This window comes from Octopus sinensis, linkage group LG24 (assembly GCF_006345805.1).
Source record: "Octopus sinensis linkage group LG24, ASM634580v1, whole genome shotgun sequence".
NCBI classification, from domain to species: Eukaryota; Metazoa; Mollusca; class Cephalopoda; order Octopoda; family Octopodidae; genus Octopus; species Octopus sinensis.
Window position 1 is genome coordinate 7,115,936 of NC_043020.1, and position 25,000 is coordinate 7,140,935.

The following is a 25,000-nucleotide window of genomic DNA, read 5'->3' on the forward strand; positions in this document are numbered from 1 at the left end:
TAGGGGTAGGACTGGAAATAAATACCCAATATTAGTCATTTAAATTTTCTTGTCAGTTGACCCCTTTTGGACTTGTTTTTCTCTATACTTCTAAGAACTGAAATGGGTGAAGAGTGGAGAAAGGACTTTGACAATTTTCATTTCAGTACACACATACAACACACACACAACCTCCCATATATCCACATACCTACATCCACTCAACACCCACACATACATACACACACAACCCCCTACCACCACCACCACACACACCCAAAACATCTATACACCTACATCCACCCACCCACACATGTCTATACTACTACATCCATTCACCCACACAAACTCACATATACCTAAATCCACACAAGACACACAGACAATATATACACCCATACACCTACATTCATCCACCCTCTAATACACCCCCATCTATCTCCTCCACACACACATATCCAACCACCCAACCCCACCCACACAACACTCCCAACATCCTCTCCAAATAACACATCAAATCCTGAAGATGAGACAGAGGAAGTCAAGAAATGATGATGGATTAAGAAATTATATTGTTCCAAATAAACTGCAGGGGTTAGCTACAAAAATGTGTATGCGGTGGTGTTTGTGTGTAAGTGGGTGTGTTTCTTTTAGTTGCCCCCCACTTTGGATGAACAACAATTTCTTTTTTATGTACAGGGGTGGCTAAGGGGTTAAGAAGTTCACTTTGCAACTATGTGGTTTCAAGTTTACGACACACTGTACTGCACCTTGGTCAAGTTTCTTCTACACCTCTGGGACTGACCGATGCCTCGTGAATGGATTTGGTAGATTGAAACTCTGTGAGTGTGTGTTGAAGAGTCCTATCATGTTGTAAGCACCGATTCTAAGACCTCAGCACAACACTAGAGTTAAGCAGTGTCTATCTTCTGCAATAGTCAGATGGTTGGTCACTTAGGAAGCCTTAAGGTACTGTAAGCATTCTATGTGAAAAAGCTACCTCAATATGGTCTCCTCAAGATCATATTGAGTACCACTGGATTGAAGCTATTAACACACACACACACACACACACAGCTGCATGTGTGTGTGTTTGTGTATGCATACACACACACACAAAATTCCAACCAAGTCAGATTTTCCTGTTTTATTATTTACAATTTTTACATCATAATAGAATATTATATATTTAATGATATAAAACTAGTACTTTCATGTGTTACACAATCATCAGGTTTAAGTAATAATAATAGTGACTGCCATGTTCCACAATTGACAACTGTAGTGAAATGATTAAATGTCCTTTAATTACCTTCCAATGGGCTCCAGTAGGTTGTATATTATGAACTGTATTTTGACCAATCAGTATGTGGCTTTGAATGTCAAGGTTTGGTGAGTGCACCAACTATATATCATCATCATTTAATGTCTGCTTTCCATCCTGGCATGGATTGGACAGTTTGACTGAGGGCTGGCAAGCCGGAAGGCTGCACCAGGCTCCAATCTGATCTGGCAAAGTTTCTACAGCTGGATGCCCTTCCTAATGCCAACCATGCTATATGTGTGTGTGTGTGTATTTCTATGTTTATGCTTGTTCCCTACAACTGACAACCTGTGTTGGTGTGTTTATGTCCTCATAACTTAGCAGTTCAGCAAAAGAGACTAACTGAATATTTACCAGGCTTTAAAAAAAAAAAAAGCACTAGAGTCAATTCATTTCACTAAAATTCTGCAAAACGGTGCTACAGCATGGCCATAGTCTAATGACTCAAACAAGTAACAGCTAAAAGATAACCAGGAGTGCATGCCTCTTCTGCAAAGGCACGCTTCATTATTGCCCCAAATTAAGAAATCTTCATGTAAATGACATTTGATTCCTTTCAAGAGATAAATGGTAACGGTAAACTAAGAACCGACTCTGAGGGATTGAAACATTCAAGTGGGGGCATGATGTAATGGGAGAGCATGGAAAGGGGCTGGTGAAGGGGATTTACCCGGAGGGATCGACGAAACACAGGTTTAAACAAGGTTTTGGTAATTTAGGGTGTAATGTGAACGGATGTATAAATACACCTGAAGGGTCCCAGGGAGCCCCGTGTAATACAAGCAAAGGTGTTGGTTACAACACTGAAATTTTATCGACACCAGACATTGTTGTCATCATCAACATCATCATTATCGCATTAGCAATCATCAGTTTTATCATTATCCTTATTGTCAACACCGTCATTGTCAACACCAGCCATAGAAAATCTGCCTCAAATAAATTCTGTCCAACCCATGCAAGCATGGAAAAACTGGACCCTAAAAACGATGGTGATGATAAACCTTTCCACTAAAGGCACAAGGCCTGAAATTTTGGGAGAGGGGTTAGTTGATTATATCAACCCCCAGTATGTAACTGGTACTTATTTCATCGACCCCGTAAGGATGAAAGGCAAAGTCCACCCCAGCAGAATTTGAACTCTCAGAGAACGTAGCAATGGGTGAAATATTGCTAAGCATTTTGTCCAGCATGCTAACAGTTCTGTCAGCTCACCACCTTAAGAATGTAACATCAAAGCTCCCAGTGAGAACTGAACTCACAACCCCTGGTTTACAAGACCAGTGCTCTAACCTCTGGGTTAGACGCTGGGCATGTCAAAGGGGGCATTAGGCTTCAGGGAGCAGTGAGATAACGTAATTAATAGAACAAATTTTACACATAGTAGTAATTACATTATACATGATAAAACTAGTAATGGTTATTAAAATAAAACGAGATCTCATCAGGCCCAGGGAAGTCATTAACCTTTTAGCATTTAAATCCAGCCATATCCAGACAAAATATTCTTGTTTTTATTCAAACTGACCCAATCCAGTCTCTTACACCTATCATACAATGTCGTACTAAAAAGAAATAATCCCATAATGGAAATCTGAAAGCTACAAGATTATGTATGTTTAATTCAAAACAATGTGAAGAATTAAGCATTACTTTGGACAGAATAATCTGAATAATAATAATCTTTCATCAGTTCTGTATTTAAGGGATGAGGAATTCTGTACATTATTTACATTTGACGGATATTTGTCCACATCTTGTTTGTTGTTAACACAATGTTTCGGCTGAGATACCCTCCAGCCTTCATCAGGTGGCTTGGGGAAATTTCAAATCTGAGTTCTCATTCCTAAGGTATTTTTCGATGTTGCTGTTATTATTATTATTAAAGTCACTGCCTGGAATCGAACTCAGAATCTTGGGGTTAGTAGCCCACGCTCTTAACCACTGAGTCTCTACATCTACACAGAAAAGTTAGATGGTTTGAAAGACGAGCTAGTTTTTGATGGAGTTTGTCTATATGTCTCCATTGAAGTCTAATGTCAGCTCCGTACCCATTAGATAATACAGCTCTATATTTAAGAGATGAAGAATTCTGTACTTTATTTACATTTGACGGATATTTGTCCTCATCTTGTTTGTTGTTAACACAACGTTTTGGCTGATATACCCTCCAGCCTTCATCAGATGTCTTGGGGAAATTTCGAACCTGGGTTCTCATTCCTAAGGTATTTTTCGATGTTATTAAATAATGTAATCTTTCATCATCTGACACAAGATCACCTCCCCCAATACTCCGTTCCCTTCTCAAAGGTTTTTTTGGGGGTTTTTTTGTCTTACAAGGTACTTGGTGAACCTGTCAGTGCAGGAGCCATTTAAAAAGCATCCAGTCCGGAAGGACAACCAGCTGTAAAAACCTCGCCAAAAACTGACCTCAACTGTGCTTGTGCCACATAAAAAGCCGTAAGTCCACTCTGGCGAGTGGCTGGTGTTTAGGAAGGGCATCCAGCTGTAATCCTGCCAAAACAGTCACAGAAGTCTGGTGAGGGCACCTGCCTGGTCAGCTCCTGTCAAACCATCCACCCACGCCAGCATGGAAGACAGATGTTAAATGATGAGGATGATGATGATGACTAAAAGGTTAAGTTCCAATGTCTAAAAGTAAATTTATAACTTTTACCTTCACTAATTTTATCGTTTCACTGTTAAAAGCTTAGACAATCCATTTTTAGAGTGAAATTTATAAAATACTAGCGGTATCGCCCGGTGTTGCTTGGGTTTGTTTCGACCCTTTAGAATTGGAATTTTTGAAAAGTAAAAATTTTGCATTGTGTAGCTCTTTAAGTGAACATTTTTCTGGTTGAAATACACCGAAAAATGGCGACACAGCAGTCAAAAAATTGTAAAAAAATAGGGATTTTCATAGAAAAAGAGCACCTTTTTGATGTAAATAATTTTTGGTCTTAACACGGTCCGATTTGGATCTTTTCTTCTACAGAAGGAAGAGCAAGCCTTCTTCTATCATACTCTCAATTTTGGTCAACTTGTGCCGTAGGGTCTCGGAGGAGTTAGTGTTAGTTGAAAGCTACCAAACCTGCCACACGCAGACAGACAACTTCAGCTTTATATATAGAGAGATTAACCACGTTAAGTTAGTTTAGTTGTAATACCTCACTCACCACTTAGGTGGGCACAAGGCATAACAACTACTTAAAGTCGGGGGGGGGCTACCATAAAAAAGGTTAAGAACCAATGGACACATGTATGCATGCACGCGCGCACACACACACACACACACACACACACAGAGGTTCCTGGCCAAACTAGCCGGACATTTAACAAGTGGTTTTAGTGGCATGTGGTACTAAGATCAAATGGTCAGCAATGTCTAGCACACAAGCAGAACTGAGGAAATGAACAAGAATTAATATTAGTAGTGACCTCACGGGCCAGTGACAAAGTGTGGATGTAATCACTTGACCTTAATATAAGCAGGCAAAAGCTTCATCAACAGACGCGCCCCACCACCACTCTTAAAAAGACTGTTGTCTTGACCAGACCACAGGTTCATTAAGCTGGTGCCTATTACTGTCTGTGAAGTGTTAAGAGACAGAGTACGAGACTTTACCCCTGGATAGGATGCTAGTCCACTGCAAAGTTAAATCCCATCTCACTCCCACCACTTGTTACTGGTATCCATTTTCAACTGGTTACACTGGAGCAACATGGAACGAAATACACGTGTGTGTGTGTGTGGGTACCTGTGTTTGTCAAGCCCCATCGCTTGAGGAATGGTGTCAGTGTGTTTACAATCCCCATGACTTAGTGGTTCAGCAAAAGGGAATGACAGAATAAGTACAAGGTTTAAAAAACAAGACTTCGCCTTTCAGGTGCCGGTACCACTTAAAAAGCACCCAAGCAAGTGCCACGTGGACATGCCCGTGTAGACGCGCCTGCATCCATGCTCCGCAAATGCACCTATGTTGGTGCTGCGTAAATGCACCTGTGTCTGCTGCGTAAATGCACCAATGCTGTTGCTGCATAAATGCACCTATGCCTGTGCTGCATAAGTGCACCCATGCTGGTGCTGCATAAATGCACATATGTCTGTGCTGCATGGATGCACCTGTCTGTGCCGCATAAATGCACTTGTCTGTGCCGCATAAATGCACTTGTCTGTGCTGCATAAATACACCCATGCTGGTGTTGCATAAACGCGCCCATGACAATGTCACATAAAAAGCACCCAGCACACACTTAAGTGGTTGGCATGAGGAAGGGCATCCTGTTTTGGAAACCATGCCACAACAGACAATTGGGGTCTGGACAAACTCCCCAGCTGGCCAGCTCCATGTCAAACTGTCCAACCCATGCCAGCAAGGAAAGCAGACATTAAACAATGATGATGGTCAATTTATTCAAATATAGTTCTTCAGAGCGGTACCCTAGCACGGCCACCACCTAATAACTAAGACAAACAAAGGTAAAGATTAACCTATGACCCTACCCTAACTTAAAGGGTTACTATATTAACTGCAGTTCAGCCAACACCTGGTGAACTTGGTAAGGGTCTGCAAAGCTAAGCAATGTCCTGGGTCACCTTCTGAAGGCTTTTACAAGGACTGCACAATATCCTTGATGCGTGATACAGCATCATAGATTTTTATGTGGGTACGAGAACAACACAACACCTGTAGACATAACCTGTCCTTAAGGAATGAGACAATACCCTAAACCTTATCAGCTTCCTTAGAAGAAATAGAATCTTTCCCCTTTAGCCTTTCTGGCAGGGGGGGAAGAAGGTGCTTGTATGTTTTACAATAACAACAAAGCACTTCTTTGTCAGTTTGCCCTCCCAGTGCTGTTGGTCCATTGACCTTCTCCATTTTGCTATTCATAACGAGACAGGGGTGGGGGGAATTTTAGAGTTAACTAACAAGGTAGAAATAACTGAAACAACTATTTTTATATATATATATATATATATATATATATGAGCATTTAATATAAATATATTTTTACACACATAGACACACATATATATAGACATACACATACACCCACAAAATTTACGCACACACATACATACACACACAAACACAAATACTTACACACACACTCACAAATACTTACAAACACACACACAAATACTTACACACACACACACACACACAAATACTTACACAGACTCACAAATACACACACACACAAATACTTACACACACACACACATATATATAGAGAGAGAGATACACTTACAAATATTTACACATGCACACACATATCCACACACACACACACACACACACACATCTAGTTGTTATCAAAGCAAATTGGCTGCAATCCAATGAGCTGAACAGTATCAAGAACAATGAGTAAATTAAACAGGTCATAATTGAAGGTTATCATTAATATCGCCATCATCATTATCATTAGTGAAGGTGGCAAGCTGGCATAATCATTAGCACACTGGGTAAATTGCTTTGTGGAATTCTGTCTGTGCATTCTGAGGTCAAATTCCATCGGGGTCAATAAAATAAATACCAGTCATGTACTGGGATCAATGAAATCAATTAAGCCTTTGTCTAAAATTTCAGTTCTTAAGCATATAATAGAGAAGATTCTGCCGTTCATTTTTTTGGAGTCAAGAAGATAGGTACCAGTTGAGCACTAGAGTTGGTGTAATCAACTCATCCCTTTGCCCCCTAAATTGCTGGCCTTGTGCAAAAATTTGAAACCATTATTATCATTATTATTATTATCATCATCATTATCATCATCTCTGCTTTAGCGAAGGTGGAGGTATTGTTTTCAGTTGCGTTTGTTTGTCCATGGACAAGATATCTCAAGAACTGCTGGGTGGATTCGGATGAAATGGAACTTTCAGGGATGTTTGGCCTCATGACTGGCATGAACTGGTTAGATTTTGGAATTGATCCAGTACCGGACAAGGATTCTGGATTATTTTTTTCTTTTTTACTTAATTTTTGAGAGCAGTCAGGTTCATTTTTAGTAATCTTGTTTGTGAGAGCAGTCGAGTTTATTTCAGATATTCTCATTTTAAAAATAATCTCTGGCTAATCATTGAGAGAACATTTGGCAGAGGTTTGTACTGAGTGTTCTTTTTCCTTCTTCTAATTATTATTATTATTAAGGCGGCAAGCACACCAGGCAAAATGCTTAATGGCATTTCATTCATCCTCATGTTTTGAGTTCAAACTTTGCCACGGTCAGCTTTGCCTTTCATCCTTACGGGGTCGATGAATTAAGTACCAGTGAAACACTGGGGTTGATGTGATCAACTAGTCTCCTCCCTCAAAATTTCAGGCCTTGTGCCTTTAGTGGAAAGGATTATTATTATTATTATTATTATTATTATTATTATTATTATTATTATTATTGAGTGAGAGGAAAGTGCATGCCATCAATGTGACACTAGGGTAAAATATATGAAGCCCAGTATACTCATCATGACTACCCATCTAACGAGGCACATACATCACAACCATATGTGCTCAATACTGTGATCTCATATCAAGATAAACAGCGCATGCCCTTGCAGGTGGGACCCAGTTAGAATTTTCTTCAGGCCGAGTAGCCCATCTTGCTCAAAAGATCCCTTAATAAGAGTTGTTTAAGGATATTGAACAAAATACCCATTTTTCCAAAGGTGAATTATTCAAACCCCAAAGAATTCCTCTCAACACATGACCACGATGCCCCTTGCACTGTTTTTGTTTGTGATCAGAGATGCACATATCGTCAGCCACTAAGGGACATGCTCAACTGGTTAAGGTCAAACAACTGACATGCAAACCTGTGGTATTGAGCAAAATATTTGCTGTAGCCCATCTTTTATACCAAGACAAAACAATGTAAATGATAAGACTCCCAATCAGTTAATATCAAAAGCCGTAAGAACCACTACCCAGTACTGCAATCAGGGCATTTATTATAATTATTATTATTATTATTTAGGGTAGGGGTGAAAGAGCAGTGCATGCCATCAAAGTGACACCGGAGTACAAATATATGAAGCCCATATACCCATCATGACTACCCGTCTGATAAGGGTATACTAGGCACATGCATCACAACTGTATGCGCACAACACGGTGATCTCATATCAAGATGAACAGTGCATGAGCTTGCAGGTGGGGCCCCAGTTAGAATTTTCTTCAGATCAAGTAGCCCCATCCTGCTCAAACGGTCCTTGATTATTATTATTATTATTATTATTATTATTATTATTCCACTTGTCGAAGCGTCTCCTCTATTGGGAGTTTTATAAATTGTTGAACTTCTTTGTTGTTGTAAAGCTTGTTTACACGGACTTTTTTCCTTCGAAAAACGGACAAAACCTTTTGTAACCTTTCGTCCTGTTTTGTCCCTTTATGTTTTCCAATCATGTTTGTCAGCCCTTGTGGCCAATAAAAGAATTAATTATTATTATTATTATTATTATTGGGGAAAGCGAAATCGAATTGAACCAGCCAGGATCCCTGGTCTGGTGGTACGTAAAAAGCACTATCCGACTCGTGGCCGATGCCAGCGCCGCCTCGACTGGCTTCCGTGCCGGTGGCACATAAAATACACCAATCCGACCGTACGACAGGCACCCATGCCAACTCCCCTTTGCTTGCGAAGACATGTTGGGGCAAGCGAAAGCGAAATCGAATTGAACCAGCCAGGACCCCTGGTCTGGTGGTACGTGAAAAGCACTATCCGACTCGTGGCCGATGCCAGCGCCGCCTCGACTGGCTTCCGTGCCGGTGGCACATAAAATACACCAATCCGACCGTGGACGTTGCCAGCCTCGCCTGGCACCTGTGCAGGTGGCACGTAAAAAGCACCCACTACACTCATGGAGTGGTTGGCGTTAGGAAGGGCATCCAGCTGTAGAAACATTGCCAGATAAGACTGGAGCCTGGTGCAGCCTTCTGGCTTCCCAGATCCCCGGTCGAACCATCCAACCCATGCTAGCATGGAGAACAGACGTTAAACGATGATGATGATGATGATGATTCCACTTGTGGAACAGTTTTTCATGGCACTCACATGAGGCTAGTCTTACTCCCAGCACACAACACTCACATGAAGTTAAGACTCAGTCCAGCACTCACAGAAAAACTGGTCTCACTCCAACACTCACACTCGCAACAGAAAGTGAGTCTCACTCCAACACCCCACCACCTGAAGAAGCCAGTCTCCACTCCAAGACACCCCCACCCCCAAAACCCACCCCTCCATTTGATACAATATACACCAGACTACATCAAGCAACCAGTAAAAAAAAAATTAAAAAAAAAACAAAAATAAAATAAAATAAAATACCTGATTCTGTGAGTAAAGTCTATCAGCTGGCTCTTGTTACCTTGGTAACAGGCACCATGCTAGATAATGTGATGAGAGAAAGGGAGTAGGGAATAGACTGCAGGGGGGGGGGGTAGAAGGTGTGGGGTGGGGGGGCGGACAGGAGATACCCAAACAAGACTTACAGTCAGCTGCTAACAGCTGATTGGTCAAAAGTATATAGCCAACCACCAACACCCCACCACACACACACATGTAGTCACCACCAGAGATAGCCACCACCACCACCACTACCATTATCACCACTACTACCAGCACCACCACAACTATTATTATTACAACCAACACCACTAATACTACTACTACTACTATTATCACCACTACTACTACTACTACCAGCACCACAACTATTATTATTACAACCAACACCACTAATACTACTACTACTACTATTATCACCACTACTACTACTACTACCAGCACCACCACAACTATTATTATTACAACCAACACCACTAATACTACTACTACTACTATTATCACCACTACTACTACTACTACCAGCACCACCACAACTATTATTATTACAACCAACACCACTAATACTACTACTACTACTATTATCACCACTACTACTACCAGCACCACCACAACTATTATTATTACAACCAATACCACTTATACTACTACTACTACTATTATCACCACTACTACTACTACTACCAGCACCACCACAACTATTATTATTACAACCAATACCACTTATACTACTACTACCAGCACCACCTCAACTATTATTATTACAACCAACACCACTTATACTACTACTACTACTACTGTGTTGTACATTAACTAACACATGAAGTAGATATTAAGAACCTGCAAAGTTAATTCTCTGACAGAGCTGATAAAATGTAAAGAACTAATTAATAAATGCTCACAGCTACGTATATATAGGTTGTGTGTGAGATATATAGGTTATACGTAAAGATATAGGATATATACATGAGTATAGATGAGACATGGCATATCTAGGTGAATGGGTTAAACTGGGTACATCTGATGTATATTACAAGTAACTAGGTTATAGAGGAGATATCTCATAACTAGGTACATACGGTTGAACTAGGTACATGCTTTAATCATTTCGTTACTGTATTTATTTTTGAGATGGTCTGTGTTTCTTCCAATTATTTTAAATATAACAAAGAATTTAGTAAAATAACAAATTTTGGATCTTTTCGGTTTGAACAGCAGTTTTTTAAAAATAATTTCCACGTAACTAAACACTTTTAAACTTTGTATACCGGTAGAATGTGTTTATAAAATATCTTTTTCTCTTGGCTTTATTGAGAAAATTCTATGGTTTGTAAGATATTTGTTGTTTTTTTTCTTTCTTCAATTTCTGCAATTTCAACCAATCAATGACGTCTATTGAGGTGAAAACATTCTGTGCCGTATGAATATGTCCCTCATTTAAGAAACAGATTGAGTTTATTTACATTTGTGAAGAAAAAAGATACCCTTCCCCCCACCTCTAACCCTAACACAGATTGAAATGCAATAGATCGATACTAGGGTCATAATTATGGGTGACAATTTCATATGACACCACTAGAAAAAACTGCTGTTCAAACCGAAAAGATCCCATCGTTATCATTAAGCTAGTGCTAGGAACATAAGTTGTGACTAAGATTTGGTGGAAGATTTGAATTCAAAACTTATGAAAACAAGACATTTATACTAAAGGGCCAGAGCCGGTTTCAGCCGGGTTGGTAACGAAAGGGTTAAATTAGGTACAGGGGATATATTAGAGATATGACAGTCACTTAGGTACCCAGGTTAAAACAGATATATAGTTTAAAGAACAGTAAATAAGTGGCCCCACACCACACTCACTTTCTCCCTACGCCCATCTCCCTACACAGATGCACCCCCTGTACATATGCACACCACCCTGTTTTTTCCCTCTCTTCTCACTTCTCCCCATAGAGCTGCATTTCCATCTGGGGCCCTAAATTTTTAGCTTTCTTCTCTCCATTACCAATACAGGTGTGGCTATTTAGGGGCAGGCATTGCCTTCTTGACAACATGGTTCTGGGTTCAGTCCCACTGTGGGACACCTTGGGCAAGTGTTTTTACTATAGCATCAGGCTGACTGAAGCTTTGTAAGTGGATTTGATAGACGGAAACTGAACGAAACCCAGCATGCATGTGTGTGTATGTGTGTGTATATATGTGTGTGTGTGTGTCTTTGAACCTCACTTCCACTTCACAACCAGTGTTGGTGTGTTTCCATCCCCATAACTATAGGCACAAGGCCTGAAATCTGGATGGAAGGGCAACAGTCGATTACTTCGACCTCAGTTTTCCACTGGTACTTAATTAATCGACCCCGAAAGGATGAAAGGCAAAGTCAACCTTGGCGGAATTTGAACTCAGACCGTAGTGACTGTTAAGCATTTTGTCCAAAAGAAACCAATAGAATAAGTAGCAGTACCTAAAAAAAAAAAAGACTGGGGTTGATTCATCCAACTAAAATTCAAGGCGGTGCCCCAGCATGGTCGCAGTCAAATGACTAAACCAAGTAAATGATAAAAGATACCCTTCCTCTTATTTCCCCACTTCTTTCCTTTTACTTTTCCTGACGAAGGACTAACGTCCAAAACACTAAAGACTCTTTCTCTTCCTCTCAAGCGTCATATGATACCCAATCCATACTATAAAGTATGTAAGACGCTTCAATATCTGTTTGGCCATGCAAGCATAGAAAGAAAAAAGAGACACAGAAATGAGGATTATGATGGTGGTAATGAATGTGGTGATGGTAGGGGAGATGATGATGATGGTGGTGGTCGTTGTGATGAGAGGTGGTGGCGATTATGGTGATGATTGTGATGTGAGGGTGATGATGATATCAATTAAGCACGTAGGTTGTTACACATAAAATTCCACATAATTAAGCATAGCATTAATTAATCGTGCTAGAATTTAGTAGATTAAATCAACACCAAATATCTATTGATGTATATTCTTTGACCATGGGCTGTCAGGTGTCAGGGTTTACCAAAGAGCAGCACTTGCTAATCAGGGAAGGAATCCTTTTTGGCAGGGAGAGGAGGATTCGCCCTTTCTTATGATTTACTTGATGAATTCAATAGTGCCAGTGGCATGAAAGATAGCACCCAGTACACTCTGGAAAGTGGTTGGCGTTAAGAAGGGCATCCAGCAGTAGGAACCAAATCTAAAACAGTGGAGGTCAAAACAGTTCTCTGGGTTGGTTGGTTGGTTGGTTGCTTGCTTGTAAGAACCCACCGAAGGTGATGACAGCATTGATCCAAGACATTCAATCTCTTCCAACTCCAACACAGTTTCTCGCAAAAGCAGACCTGTCTGACAAGACTGGTACGAGAGAGGCAGATCCTGGCGCACAGAGGGCACTGAAAGTGACCCTGAACAACAGACGCATGGGGTTGATGACAAGGTTTCCTCCTCTCTTCATGCAGTCTCCTGTGTTTGATTTTGAAGTGCTCTACTCCAGTTCACTTGGGTTCTTAGATCCTGTCAAATTATTGTCCAACCCATGCCAGCATGGAAAACATGTTAAATGATGATGATGATGATGATGAAGATGGTAAGAAAAAATACAGAAATAAAAACTTGAATGCATTTTGACTGATACTCTAACCATGACGCCCACCCTAGGGTCCCTGTACCGTGCTTTTGTTGCTGGCTTGGGCATGAACCACATTCGTTCCATAAGTTTGGAGAGGTGACCTTGATAAAAGGTCAAGGCCACAACACCCCTCCTATCCCCGACTCAATAACAGCAATCAATTCAACAATAAGCCAATGTGGGAGCCTCAACATCAGGGGTTCTCATCTACACATTACCTATGGACGCTCTGATTACTCTTTTATTCTGGTAGTTATATACAAACATGGAATAGTAAAGCACTGTCTCCGCGGGTTACTTGGTGACCCTGTCAGTTCAGATACCACTTAAAAGAATCCATTCCACACTGTAACAGGGTTGGCATTCAGAAGGGCACCCCAGCTGTAAAAACCTTGTCAAAACAGACCTCACCTATGCATGTGCCACGTAAAAAGCATTAAGTCCACTCTGAAGAGTGGTTGGTGTTAGGAAGAGCATCCAGCTGTAAAAACCTTGTCAAAACTGACCTTGCCTATACTTGTGCCACGTAAAATGCATTAAGTCCACTTTGCTGAGTAGTTGGTGTTAGGAAGGGCATCCAGCTGTAAAAACCTTACCAAAACAGTTACAGAGGTCTGGTGCAGGCTTCTGCTTGGTCAGCTCTTGTCAAACCATCCCACCCATGCCAGCATGGAAGGCGGACGTTAAACGATGATATATATATGTATATATGTGTATATATATATATATATATATATATATATATATACCAGTGGCATATAAACAGCACCCTTTGAATGTGGAGCCACACAGAGTGCAAATACTGATAGGGCACAGAAAGTGTGTCAATAACCAGCTGGAGGAGATGTCTTCCTGGGGCTACAGGCTACAGTAGCATCCACCCATAAGGGTTACAGACACTTAGGTGGCAAATATACTTCACAATGTCATACAGCTACTGTTTATACCTCACTCAGAGATATATATATATATATATATATATATATATATATATATGTATATATATCAATATAAACAATTGCAACGTGGAAGGTGTTTATAAGCCATTTAAGAAATACACAAAAACCGTTAGATTCACTTCAAGATTTAAATTTAATTTGCGAAAATATTTTCGTCGCTTTGAGACTGACCTGTTCACTGACAAAACACCCATGCAGCACAGAATTTTGTCAGTGAACAGGTCGATCTCAAAATGACGAAAATATTTTGACAAATTAAATTTAAATGGGCATGGCTGTGTGGTTAGGGAGCTTGCTTCCTAGCTACATGGTTTCGGGTTCAGTCCCACTGCGTGGCACTTTGGGTAGGTGTCTTCCGCTATAGCCTCGAGCCGACCGAAGCTTTGTGATTGAATTCGGTAGGCGGAAGTTACTGCCGTGTGTGTACATGTGCGTGTAGGTGCTCAGTGCCTCTCCGAAAGAGAGAGAGGGGATGACGTGAATCTAATGGTCTTTTTGTGTTTTTAAATGGCTTATAAACACCTTTCATGCTGCAATTGTTTTCGTTCCAGCACACAATCTCATATCAGGTCTCTTGCTATGCAAGTACATCTCCGTAATATATATGCAAGTACTGTGGATTGACTCTTGACCAATGCCTCCATCTACCAAATTTCACTCACAAGCCATTGGTTAACCGAAGGCTATGATGAAAAGTGTTACCACTTGACGAATGTGTAGGTTCCACGCCCTAAGATTGAACACAAAACCATGTGGTTGGCTGAGAAGCAAACTTCTTAACCACACAGCTATGCATTATGCAACATAAACAACATCATTGATAGATATTTTATGCTAGAGAAGGGCAAAATAGGGAAATGCAACAATCTAGTCTGGCCCAAAATACAAGCAGGCATAGGATCAAAGACTTTCCACCTATGACCATCCCATCCTTTTCTCAAAGTTTTGTATATCTAGGATTACAATTATCCAATGCGTCCCTCCCTTTGCAAGCTGTTAAGAGTATCACATGAAGGGGATTTGGCTACAGTTTCTAGCAGGCTGGGCAACTACATACAAGCTCCATTGGAAGTTCCACCTACATGTGAAAAACCATGCTGTAGATACAGCCATCTTTGGGAAAGACAGAGTTTATTGAAGCAGATTTTCCACAGGTGGAAGCCTTTCCTGTCACCAACCCTCACTTGTTTCCAAACAAGGCAATATTTCCCCATGGCCAGACATGTTTTTCCATGGAAGACTGGAAATAAACGACACTGCTTGTGTAACAGTAATGCTTATTTACAACAATTATTACATGTCAAGACAAGGATACACACACACACACACATCTATCATATGAAGGAGATTTGATTACTATTTCTAGCAGGTTGGGTGACCACATTGGAAGTTCCAACTGCATGTGAAAAAGCCATGCGGTAGACCAGTGGTTTTCAACCAGGGTTCCACAGAACCTTAGGGTTCCGCCAGTACAGTGCAGGGGTTCCGCAAGAAGTTATGAAACTGCTAAAATCGGCAGTAATTTTTAATTCTCCTGTGCAGATATGTGTGCATAAGACTATTAAATTATTGCACAGGGGTTCCTCGAGCCAGTGGAATGTTTCTTTGAGGTACCGCTCCAGCAAAAAGGTTGAAAAGCACATATGAAAGTGACCCTCGAGATCAAGACAAGGACATACACGCACCCACATGCCTATCATATGAAGGTGTATTGAACTGCAGCTATTTTTTTGTGTCTTGGAGAATCTAAAATTCTAGTGTCTCTCATAAATTTCTCTCCAACTTCTTTTCCTGAAGAAAGACTGCCCAAAATGTTGAATTTCCCACTCATCATCATCATAATTTAACATGGCTGTGTGGTAAGTAGCTTGCTTACCAACCACATGGTTCCAGGTTCAGTCCCACTGTGTGGCACCTTGGGCAAGTGTCTTCTACTATACCCTCAGGCCAACCAAAGCCTTGTGAGTGGATTTGGTAGACGGAAACTGAAAGAAGCCCATCGTATATATGTATATGTGTGTGTGTGTGTGTGTGTGTTTGTGTGTATACGTTTGTGTGTCTGTGTTCGCCCCCACCCCCACCCCACCATCGCTTGACAACCGATGCTGGTGTGTTTATGTCCCGTAACTTAGCAGTTTGGCAAAAGAGACCGATAGAATAAGTACTAGGCTTGCAAAGAATAAGTCCTGGGTTTGATTTGCTCGACTAAAGGCGGTGCTCCAGCATGGCCACAGTCAAATGACTGAAACAAGTAAAAGAGTAAAGAGTATCCATTGTCTGTGCTGGCATTAGCTGGATGGTTTGACCAAGACTGGTAAGCTAGAGATCTATCCCAGACTTCAATCTGATTTGCCATGGTTTCTACGGCTGGATGCCCTTCCTGAAGCCAACCATTATACAGAGTGTAATACGAGTGCCTTTATCTACCACCAGCATGGCTGCCAGTTGCATAACACCAGTATCTGCTACAACTACGATTTCTCTTGGTTTGGTGGGTCTTCTGCTCAAGCACAACAGTTTGGCAAAGTCTGGGGTAGATCTCCAGTTTACCAGTCTTGGTCAAACCAGCCAACTAATGCCAGCACAGACAATGGATACTCTTTACTCTTTTTTTTTACTGCGGCCATGCTGGAGCACCACCTTTAGTTGAGCAAATCGACCCCAGGACTTATTCTTGTAAGCCTAGTACTTATTCTATCGGTCTCCTTTGCCGAACCGCTAAATTACGGGGACGTAAACACACCAGCATCGGTTGTCAAGCGATGTTAGGGGGACAAACACAGACACACAAACATATACACACACTCATACATACATACATATATATATATACGACAGGCTTCTTTCAGTTTCCGTCTACCAAATCCACTCACATGGCTTAGGTCGGCCCGAGGCTATAGTAGAAGACACTTGCCCGAGGTGCCACGCAGTGGGAATGAACCTGGAACCATGTGGTTGGTAAGCAAGCTACTAACCACACAGCCACTCCTATGCCTATATATACCTATGTATATATACATCATCTCTTGCCTAATTATACACACAACACACACATACACAAACATATATAAGGTGGGTGTGTGTGTGTGTGTACGTTAAATACATTTTCAAAATTATTTAAATGCCTGATAATAATTGGAACAAAACATCACCCACACACATATATACACACACACACACACATACATAGTGTTTCTTTATACACACACATACACAAATATAGCAAAACAGTGCTTCTATTAAATGTGCCGTGAGAGTTTGTGTATGTGTGTGCATGCGTGGGGGGTTGACTGGTTAACTTTGATGTAGTTCACAGAGAGAAAAGATGTGAACCGCAACAAGTGACACAACTCGTCCAACGCAGGCAACAGAAAGAACAGCTATGAAATAATAATGATGATGGTGGTAACTATGGTAATGATGATGATGATGGTGGTATAGTTTACAGAACAATTAAGTCGACTTCATTTTCAGAATTACTTTCAATTATTTGTTTGAAAATGTAAAAGAAAAGAAAAAAAAAAGAGTTAAAAAAAGAATATTCTTTAAATAAAAACAAAGAAATGTATGCATACCCAGACACACAATGTATATTTTTATTTATATCTTAGTTCTATTATAACAATGAGTCTAGTAACATACATACATATATATATAAATATGTATTATTTAAAAGCAGCAGAAATATAACAAAACCTGTTACTCAGAGTTTAACGTTCCCGGGAACGTGAAACTCTGAGTAACATGTTTTATTATATTTCTACTGCTTTTAAATAAAGCATATTACTCTACCTCTGGTATTTGAGTACTCTTTTTTCCACCTTGTTTCACATTTATGTGCTTACTCCAGTATATGGATATGTATGTATATATACACACACACATACCTTTCCCTTTTTACTTGTTTCAGTCATTTGACTGCGGCCATGCTGGAGCACCACCTTTAATCGAGCAACTCGACCTCGGGACTTATTCTTTTGTAAGCCCAGTACTTATTCTATCGGTCTCTTTTGCCGAACCGCTATGTAACGGGGACATAAACACACCAGCATCGGTTGTCAAGCAATGCTAGGGGGACAAACACAGACACACAAACATACACACAAATACATATATATATATATATATATGTATACATATATATGTGATGGGCTTCTTTCAGTTTCCGTCTACCAAATCTACTCACAAGGCTTTGGTCGGCCTGAGGCTATAGTAGAAGACACTTGCCCAAGGTGCCACGCAGTGGGACTGAACCCGGAACCATGTGGTTGGTAAACAAGCTACTTACCACACAGCCACTCCTGCACCTGTGTATATGTATGTATAAATATATATATACACACACACACATCATTATTGTTTAAATGTGGCTCTCCATGTTGGCGTTTGGTTGACAGTTCAACAGGATCCAATGAGCCAGAGAACTGTGCCAAACTCCAAATATTCAGCTTGGTATGGTTCCCTCTACAGCCAGATGCCCTTCCTAATGCCAACCACTTTGTAAAGTGCACTGGGCGCATTTTTTCCTTAGTGCACCAATCATGAAAAATGCACCCAAAACATCCTGTAAGGTTGCCTTCAGGGCCTTGAGGGGCTGCCTATATAACTGAAAGGGAATAGGAGAAAGAGAGGACGGGATGAGTTTAGGTGAGGGGGTGATGAGAAGAATAGAGGGGACACTTTAGGGAAAGGAGGGAGGATGGAAGAACAGGGGACAGAGAAGAGGATGGAGATATCATCACATTATATATCAATTGCTGGTAGGAGCACCATATTTTGCTTGACAACCACAGTGTTTTAAAGGGTTTTAAGCCAATATTGTCCTTTTCTGTTAGCAGTGCAATTCAATCACTTAAGTGTTTCTCTTCAGATTTTCTATAGAATTTCGAGCCAACGTAAAAAACACCAACAAATTGTGGCCGTTGCTAGCCTCCCCTGGCACCTGTTCCGGTGGCACGTAAAAAGCACCCACTACACTCACGGAGTGGTTGGCGTTAGGAAGGGCATCCAGCTGTAAAAACACTGCCAGATCAGATTGGAGCCTGGTGCAGCCTCCTGGCTTCCCAGACCCCGGCCGAACCGTCCAACCCATGCTAGCATGGAAAACGGACGTTAAACGATGATGATATATATATATATTCGGGAATGTAGATTATGTGTCGTAGAAGTTTCGAACATAAAAATAAGGAAATAAAAAAATTAATGCTAAAGAAAATATGGACTCTGGTGGTAAAATAAACGGTGGAGGAGGGAAAGAGAGAAAGAAACGATTTCAAACACCTCAATAATACTTTTGTTTTTTGTAAATATTGTCAACATAACCGTAATCTATGCACTTGATAACGTATACCTGCAAAATTTCATTTAAAAATATAAGTTTTTCAAAAAGTTATGAAGAACAAATTGCTGGGGCACCAAACTGTAGTTATGCCTGCAAATATTATAACTAGTTATGTTGTTATAACGCAAACTAGTTATGTTGTTTGCGTATGTGCATGGATGTTGTGTGTGGTGTGTGTGTGTGTGACAGTAGGTTGTCTTGGTATAACAAACAACGAAAACAGTTCCACATTTACCGAATTCTGTGACACAATAATTATATTTAGGTAAGTTTCCAAAGAGCCAAACTTGGTTATCCACCCACGCCAGTAACCAACTACATTAAACCTCCGAAAGGCAGGAGGCAAGCAAGCAGTCTGTCCGTCTTTCTACCGATTCTGCACATCCAAATAATAATAATAATTATTATTATTATTTCTACTATAAGCAGAAGGCTTGAGATTTGAGGGGAGGGGGACTAGTCGATTACGTCGACCCCAGTGCGTAACTGGTACTTATTTAATCGACCTCGAAAGGATGAAAGGCAAAGCTGACCTCGGCTGAATTTGAACTCAGAACGTAGCGAATTCCTACTATAGGCACAAGGCCTGAAATTTGAGGGGAGGGGGACTAGTCGATTACATCGACCCCAGTGCGTAACTGGTACTTATTTAATCGACCTCGAAAGGATGAAAGGCAAAGCTGACCTCGGCTGAATTTGAACTCAGAACGTAGCGAATTCCTACTATAGGCACAAGGCCTGAAATGAAGGGGGGGTGGACTAGTCGATTATATCGACTCCAGTGCTCAACTGGTATTTATTTTATTGACCCCCGAAAAGATGAAAGGCAAAGTCTACCTCGGCAGAATAACAAGAGCAGCAACAAGAAATGATGAGAAAATTAATAATAATAATAATAATAATAATAATAATAATAACCACCCGCAAGGTCATGAGCTGTTTATCTTGATATGAGATCACCATGTCACACACATATGGTTGTGATGCATGTGTCTGGTGTACCCTTATCAGACGGGTAGTCATGATGGGTATACTGGGCTTCGTATATTTGTACCCCGGTGTCACTTTGATGGCATGCACTGCTCTCTCACTCAATAATAATAACAACAAGAGCACTCAGAGAGTGCAAACCTCCGCCAAGGCAACACCAATGTCCTCTCAATGATTAGCCAGAGATGATTTTTAAAATGAGAATATCTGAAATAAACTCTACTGCTCTCACAAACGAGAATACTAAAAATGAACTCGACCGCTCTCAAAAATTTAGTAAAAAAAAAAACAGGAAAAGTAATCCAGAATCCTCGTCCGGTACCGCATCGATCCCAAAATCTAATAAGTTCGTGTCAGTCATAAGGCCAAACATGCCCGAAAGTTTCGTTTCATCCGAATCCATCCAGCGATTCTTGAGATGTCTTGTCCACGGACAAACAAACAAACAAACAAACACGACTGAAAACAATACCTCTGCTTTCTCTAAGACGGAGTAATAATAAGTCTATTACAGGCTGAAGGTCTGAAATTTAGTGAGTGGGGGGGACTAGCTGATTACTAACGATCCCAGTTCTCGGCAGATACTTTTTTATCGACTCTGATAGGATGAAAGCCAAGTCGACCACGGTAGAATCTGAAACTAAACACAACAGCAACAATAATCCTTTCTATTATAGGCACAATTTTTTTTGTGGGGGTGAGGAGACTAATTGATTACACGGACCCGAAATGCTCGAAATTTCAGACGAAATATCTTATAAACTATAGAATTTTCTCAATAAAGCCAAGAAAAAAAATGATGTTTTATAAACACATTCTACCAGTATACGAAGTTTAAAAGTGTTTAGTTAACTAGAAATTGTGTTGACATGTGCCGTTCAAAAGGGAAAGATTCCTTATTTCATCGCTTCTCGGAAGGATGAAAAGCAAAGTCGACCTCGGGGGGGAATTTCAACATGGAACGTAAGGACAGACGAAATGCCGCTAAGCGTTTTATCCGGCGTACTAACGATTCTGCCAGCTCGAATAACAATAATTCCTTTCATTGGCCAGAAGGGCCCAAGACATTGAGGACTACACCAAAAGACAAAACGCAACACACAACGGTTGGGGGTGCCGTTGGGGTTTGCATCGACCAAAGGGAGATTCAACAATAAGGATTACAACAATAGAATTCGGAAAAATAAGAAGAATCCCCAAAAGCGATGCAGTCCATCTCAGGTGGTGGTCATAATGATGATAATATTTTTAAAAGGATTGACGTAACTCTTCACAAAGGTAAACGGTCAAGATAAAGGGCGCGATTCGATTTTAATAGATATTTTATTGGTTGAACGATATTTCAACAGTAAGTTTTGTCTTTGTCAAGATCAAAATAAGAAGGTGATAAAAGTTCAAATTTGCAGAAATTTTGAATTTTTATCACTTCTTATTTTGAACTTGACAAAGACAATACTTACTGTTGAAATATCGTTCAACCAATAAAATATTTTTATGTTCGGGTCAGACCCTTTAGTTTGACCATTTCGAATCGCGCTCTTCATCTTGACTACTACTACTACGACTACTACTACTAAGAAGAACAATAAGAAGAATAAGAAGAAGAAGAGAACAAGAACAACAACAAAACCTGTGATAATGAGAAATTACCTTAATTTTGATGATGATGATAATATTTGCCACAAGGACATCAGATGAGAGGGATAATACAAAGACAGTTTACAATTTATGAGGGGAGAAGTTGCCAAAAAGGTGAGAGGAAGAAATGGAAAGGGACGGGTGGGGGAGAAGAAATGAGATAAAACTATTATGTATGAAACACTAGTGTAGCTAGAGTGTGTGCCGCCCGGGGTGGCCCTTCCGTGTGTCGCCCCCGGACCCCACAAAAAACACATATTGCTAACAGCAGTATGAAAAGTGCTGCCCCTTTAAAAGTGCCGCCCGGGGAGGACCGCCCCTACCTCTAGCTACTCTAAGTGAGTATACAAAATAAGTGAACACATTTTACGATGCAGTTTTCCTGATAGAGCAAAAACCTCCAGGTAGGGCTAATCAAGGAACCCCACAGATCCTGGTTTCAAATTTTGGCACAAGACCAGTAACTTCATAGAAGCAGGTAAGTCGATCAGATCGACCCTAGAGATTAACTGGTACTTATTTTATCGACTCCAGCAGAATTTGAACTCAGAACGTAAAGGCAGACGAAACGCTGTTGAGTCTTTTGCCCGGCGTGCAAACATTTCCGCCAGCTCACCACCTTCAATAATAATAATAATTAATTCTTTTTATTGGCCACAAGGGCTGACACACATGATTAGAAAACATAAAGGGACAAAACAGGACGAAAGGTTACAAAGGGTTTTGTCCGTTTGTGTAAAAACAGTGTAACAATGAAATAATATAACAACGAAAAACTTTCAAAAGGGGGAGGCGTTACGAAAGGTTCCTGATGGAAAAAAACCCATAAAAGCCAACGGGAGCCTGGTCAATAATAATAATAATGGTTTCGGTTAATGTTCTGACACAAGGCCAGCAATGTCATGAGAGAGGTTAAGTTGATCACATCGACTGAACGCCCCCCCCCCACACACACACATACGGTAATCAAACGGTATTTTATTGATAACGGAAAACTGAAGGGCAAAGTCGACCTCGCTGGAATTTGAACTCAGAACGTAAAGACGGGCGAAATGCTGCTAAGCATTTCACCCGGCACAATTACGATTCTGTAAGTTCGCCATCTTAACAATCACAAGTATTAAAAGTTAAAATTCCTCGCCCGAATAAATTTTCGTAGGAGCCTATTGTTTTTTGAAAGAGGGACATTCGTAATCCTTGCCTGGATTTGAACTCCGGAAATAATACGGACAACAATAAATACATAAAACAGTGAAACGAAAGCAGTGTTCCAACATGGGCGCAGTGCAATAGATGGAACCAGTTAAAGACATGAATCTTTAAAAAATGTTAAAATATTGATCTGGAAAGCAGTGCTCCAGTATGGGCGGAAACTAGTCAAAGAGTAAAATTCTCAAGAATTTCGTTGTCCAAACGAACACAATTTTAAAACTCCAAATTCCTCGCCAAAAACAAAAGCGAAATTTTAAAAAATCAAAACAATTCGGTATCTGCTGCTTTGAACGAGGGGCATTAATAATTCTTGACTGGATTCGAACCTGGAGCGCAAAAACAAAATTAAACTGAACGTAGTTTTCAGTAGTGTCGTAGCATGGTCTGAAACTGGTCAAAAAGTGGAAGAATTCCTAAGAATTTCCATGTTTAAACGAATATAACTTTTAAAACTTAAAATTTCTCGCTAAAACATGAGCAAAAAAAAAACAAAAACGGAAGAGTTTCAAAGACAATTCGGTATCTGCTGCTTTGAAAAAATATCAGAGGTAATTCTCGGCTGCATTCGCACTTGAACGTAAATAAGGCAACAATAAATGTACAAAACTTAGAGGCAAAATAGTGCCCCAGCATGGGCTGAAGCCAGTTAACGAGTTGAAGAAATCGTAAGAATTTCTATGTCCAAACGAACACAAGTTTTAGAACTTAGAATTCGTCGCTAAAACGGATGAAAAGAAGAAAAAAACTTTCGAAAACAATTGTCTACCTGCCTGTTTTGAAAGTGTCAAAGGTAATTCTTGGCTATATTTGAACTTGACATAAATAGGGTCAACAACAGACAATGTACAAAACTGAACTATAAGCAGAGCCCCAGCATGGTCGGAAACCAGCAAAAAAAAAAAAAAAAAAAAAAAAGATTCCGAAGAATTTCCATGTCCAAACAAAAACGAGTTTTCAAACTTGAAATTCATCGCAAGAAGGATTTTTAAGAAAGGGAAATTTTCGAAGACAACTCTCTACCTGTTGTTTTGGCAGGAGAAATAGGGCAACAATAAATAATAATAATTATTATTATTTCTACTCTAGACAAAAAGCCATGAAAATTTTGGGGAAGGAAACTAGTCGATTACATCGACATGAGTGCATAACTGGTACTTATTTCATTGACTATTTCCATAGTAAAAAAATAGGTACTTATTTCATTGACCTCGAAAGGGTGCCCCAGCATGGTTGGAAACCAGCCAAAACGAAAAAAGAAAAATAGAATTCCCAAAAATTTCCATGTCGAAACAAACAAGTTTTGAAACTTAAAATACATCGTCAAAAAGAATTTTATTTTTTCTTTGAAAGAGAATTTTTCGAAGACAATTCTCTACCTGTTGTTTTGGCAGAATTCGAACTGGGGTAAATAAGGCCAGATTAAGAAGTGAACAAAACCAGTGAAAAAGTACAAGAATTTCCATGTCCAAAACGTACACATACAAAAGAGGGATTTCGATACGTACCTGCTGTTTAGGAAGAGAGGCATTGGTATTCTTTTGAGGACTTTCGCATGCGAAAGTTGATTTGGA

The 25,000-nt window shown here is 40.2% G+C and overlaps 1 protein-coding gene across 6 annotated transcripts in view; it reads right to left on the reverse strand.

Moving 5' to 3' along the window:
- LOC115223875 (serine/threonine-protein phosphatase 2A regulatory subunit B'' subunit beta-like) overlaps positions 1-25,000 on the reverse strand; it is a 251,862-nt gene that overhangs the window by 133,957 nt on the left and 92,905 nt on the right. For 2 of the 6 annotated variants that reach the window (XM_029794581.2, XM_036512677.1), the window contains exon 1: positions 24,935-25,000. This exon is cut by the window's right edge and continues 947 nt beyond it. The exons of 3 other annotated variants lie outside the window; for them this stretch is intronic. In XM_029794581.2, the coding sequence (XP_029650441.1) occupies positions 24,935-25,000 (66 nt within the window). The remainder of the gene's footprint in view (positions 1-24,934) is intronic. One more of the 6 variants, XM_036512678.1, reaches the window with a different exon arrangement.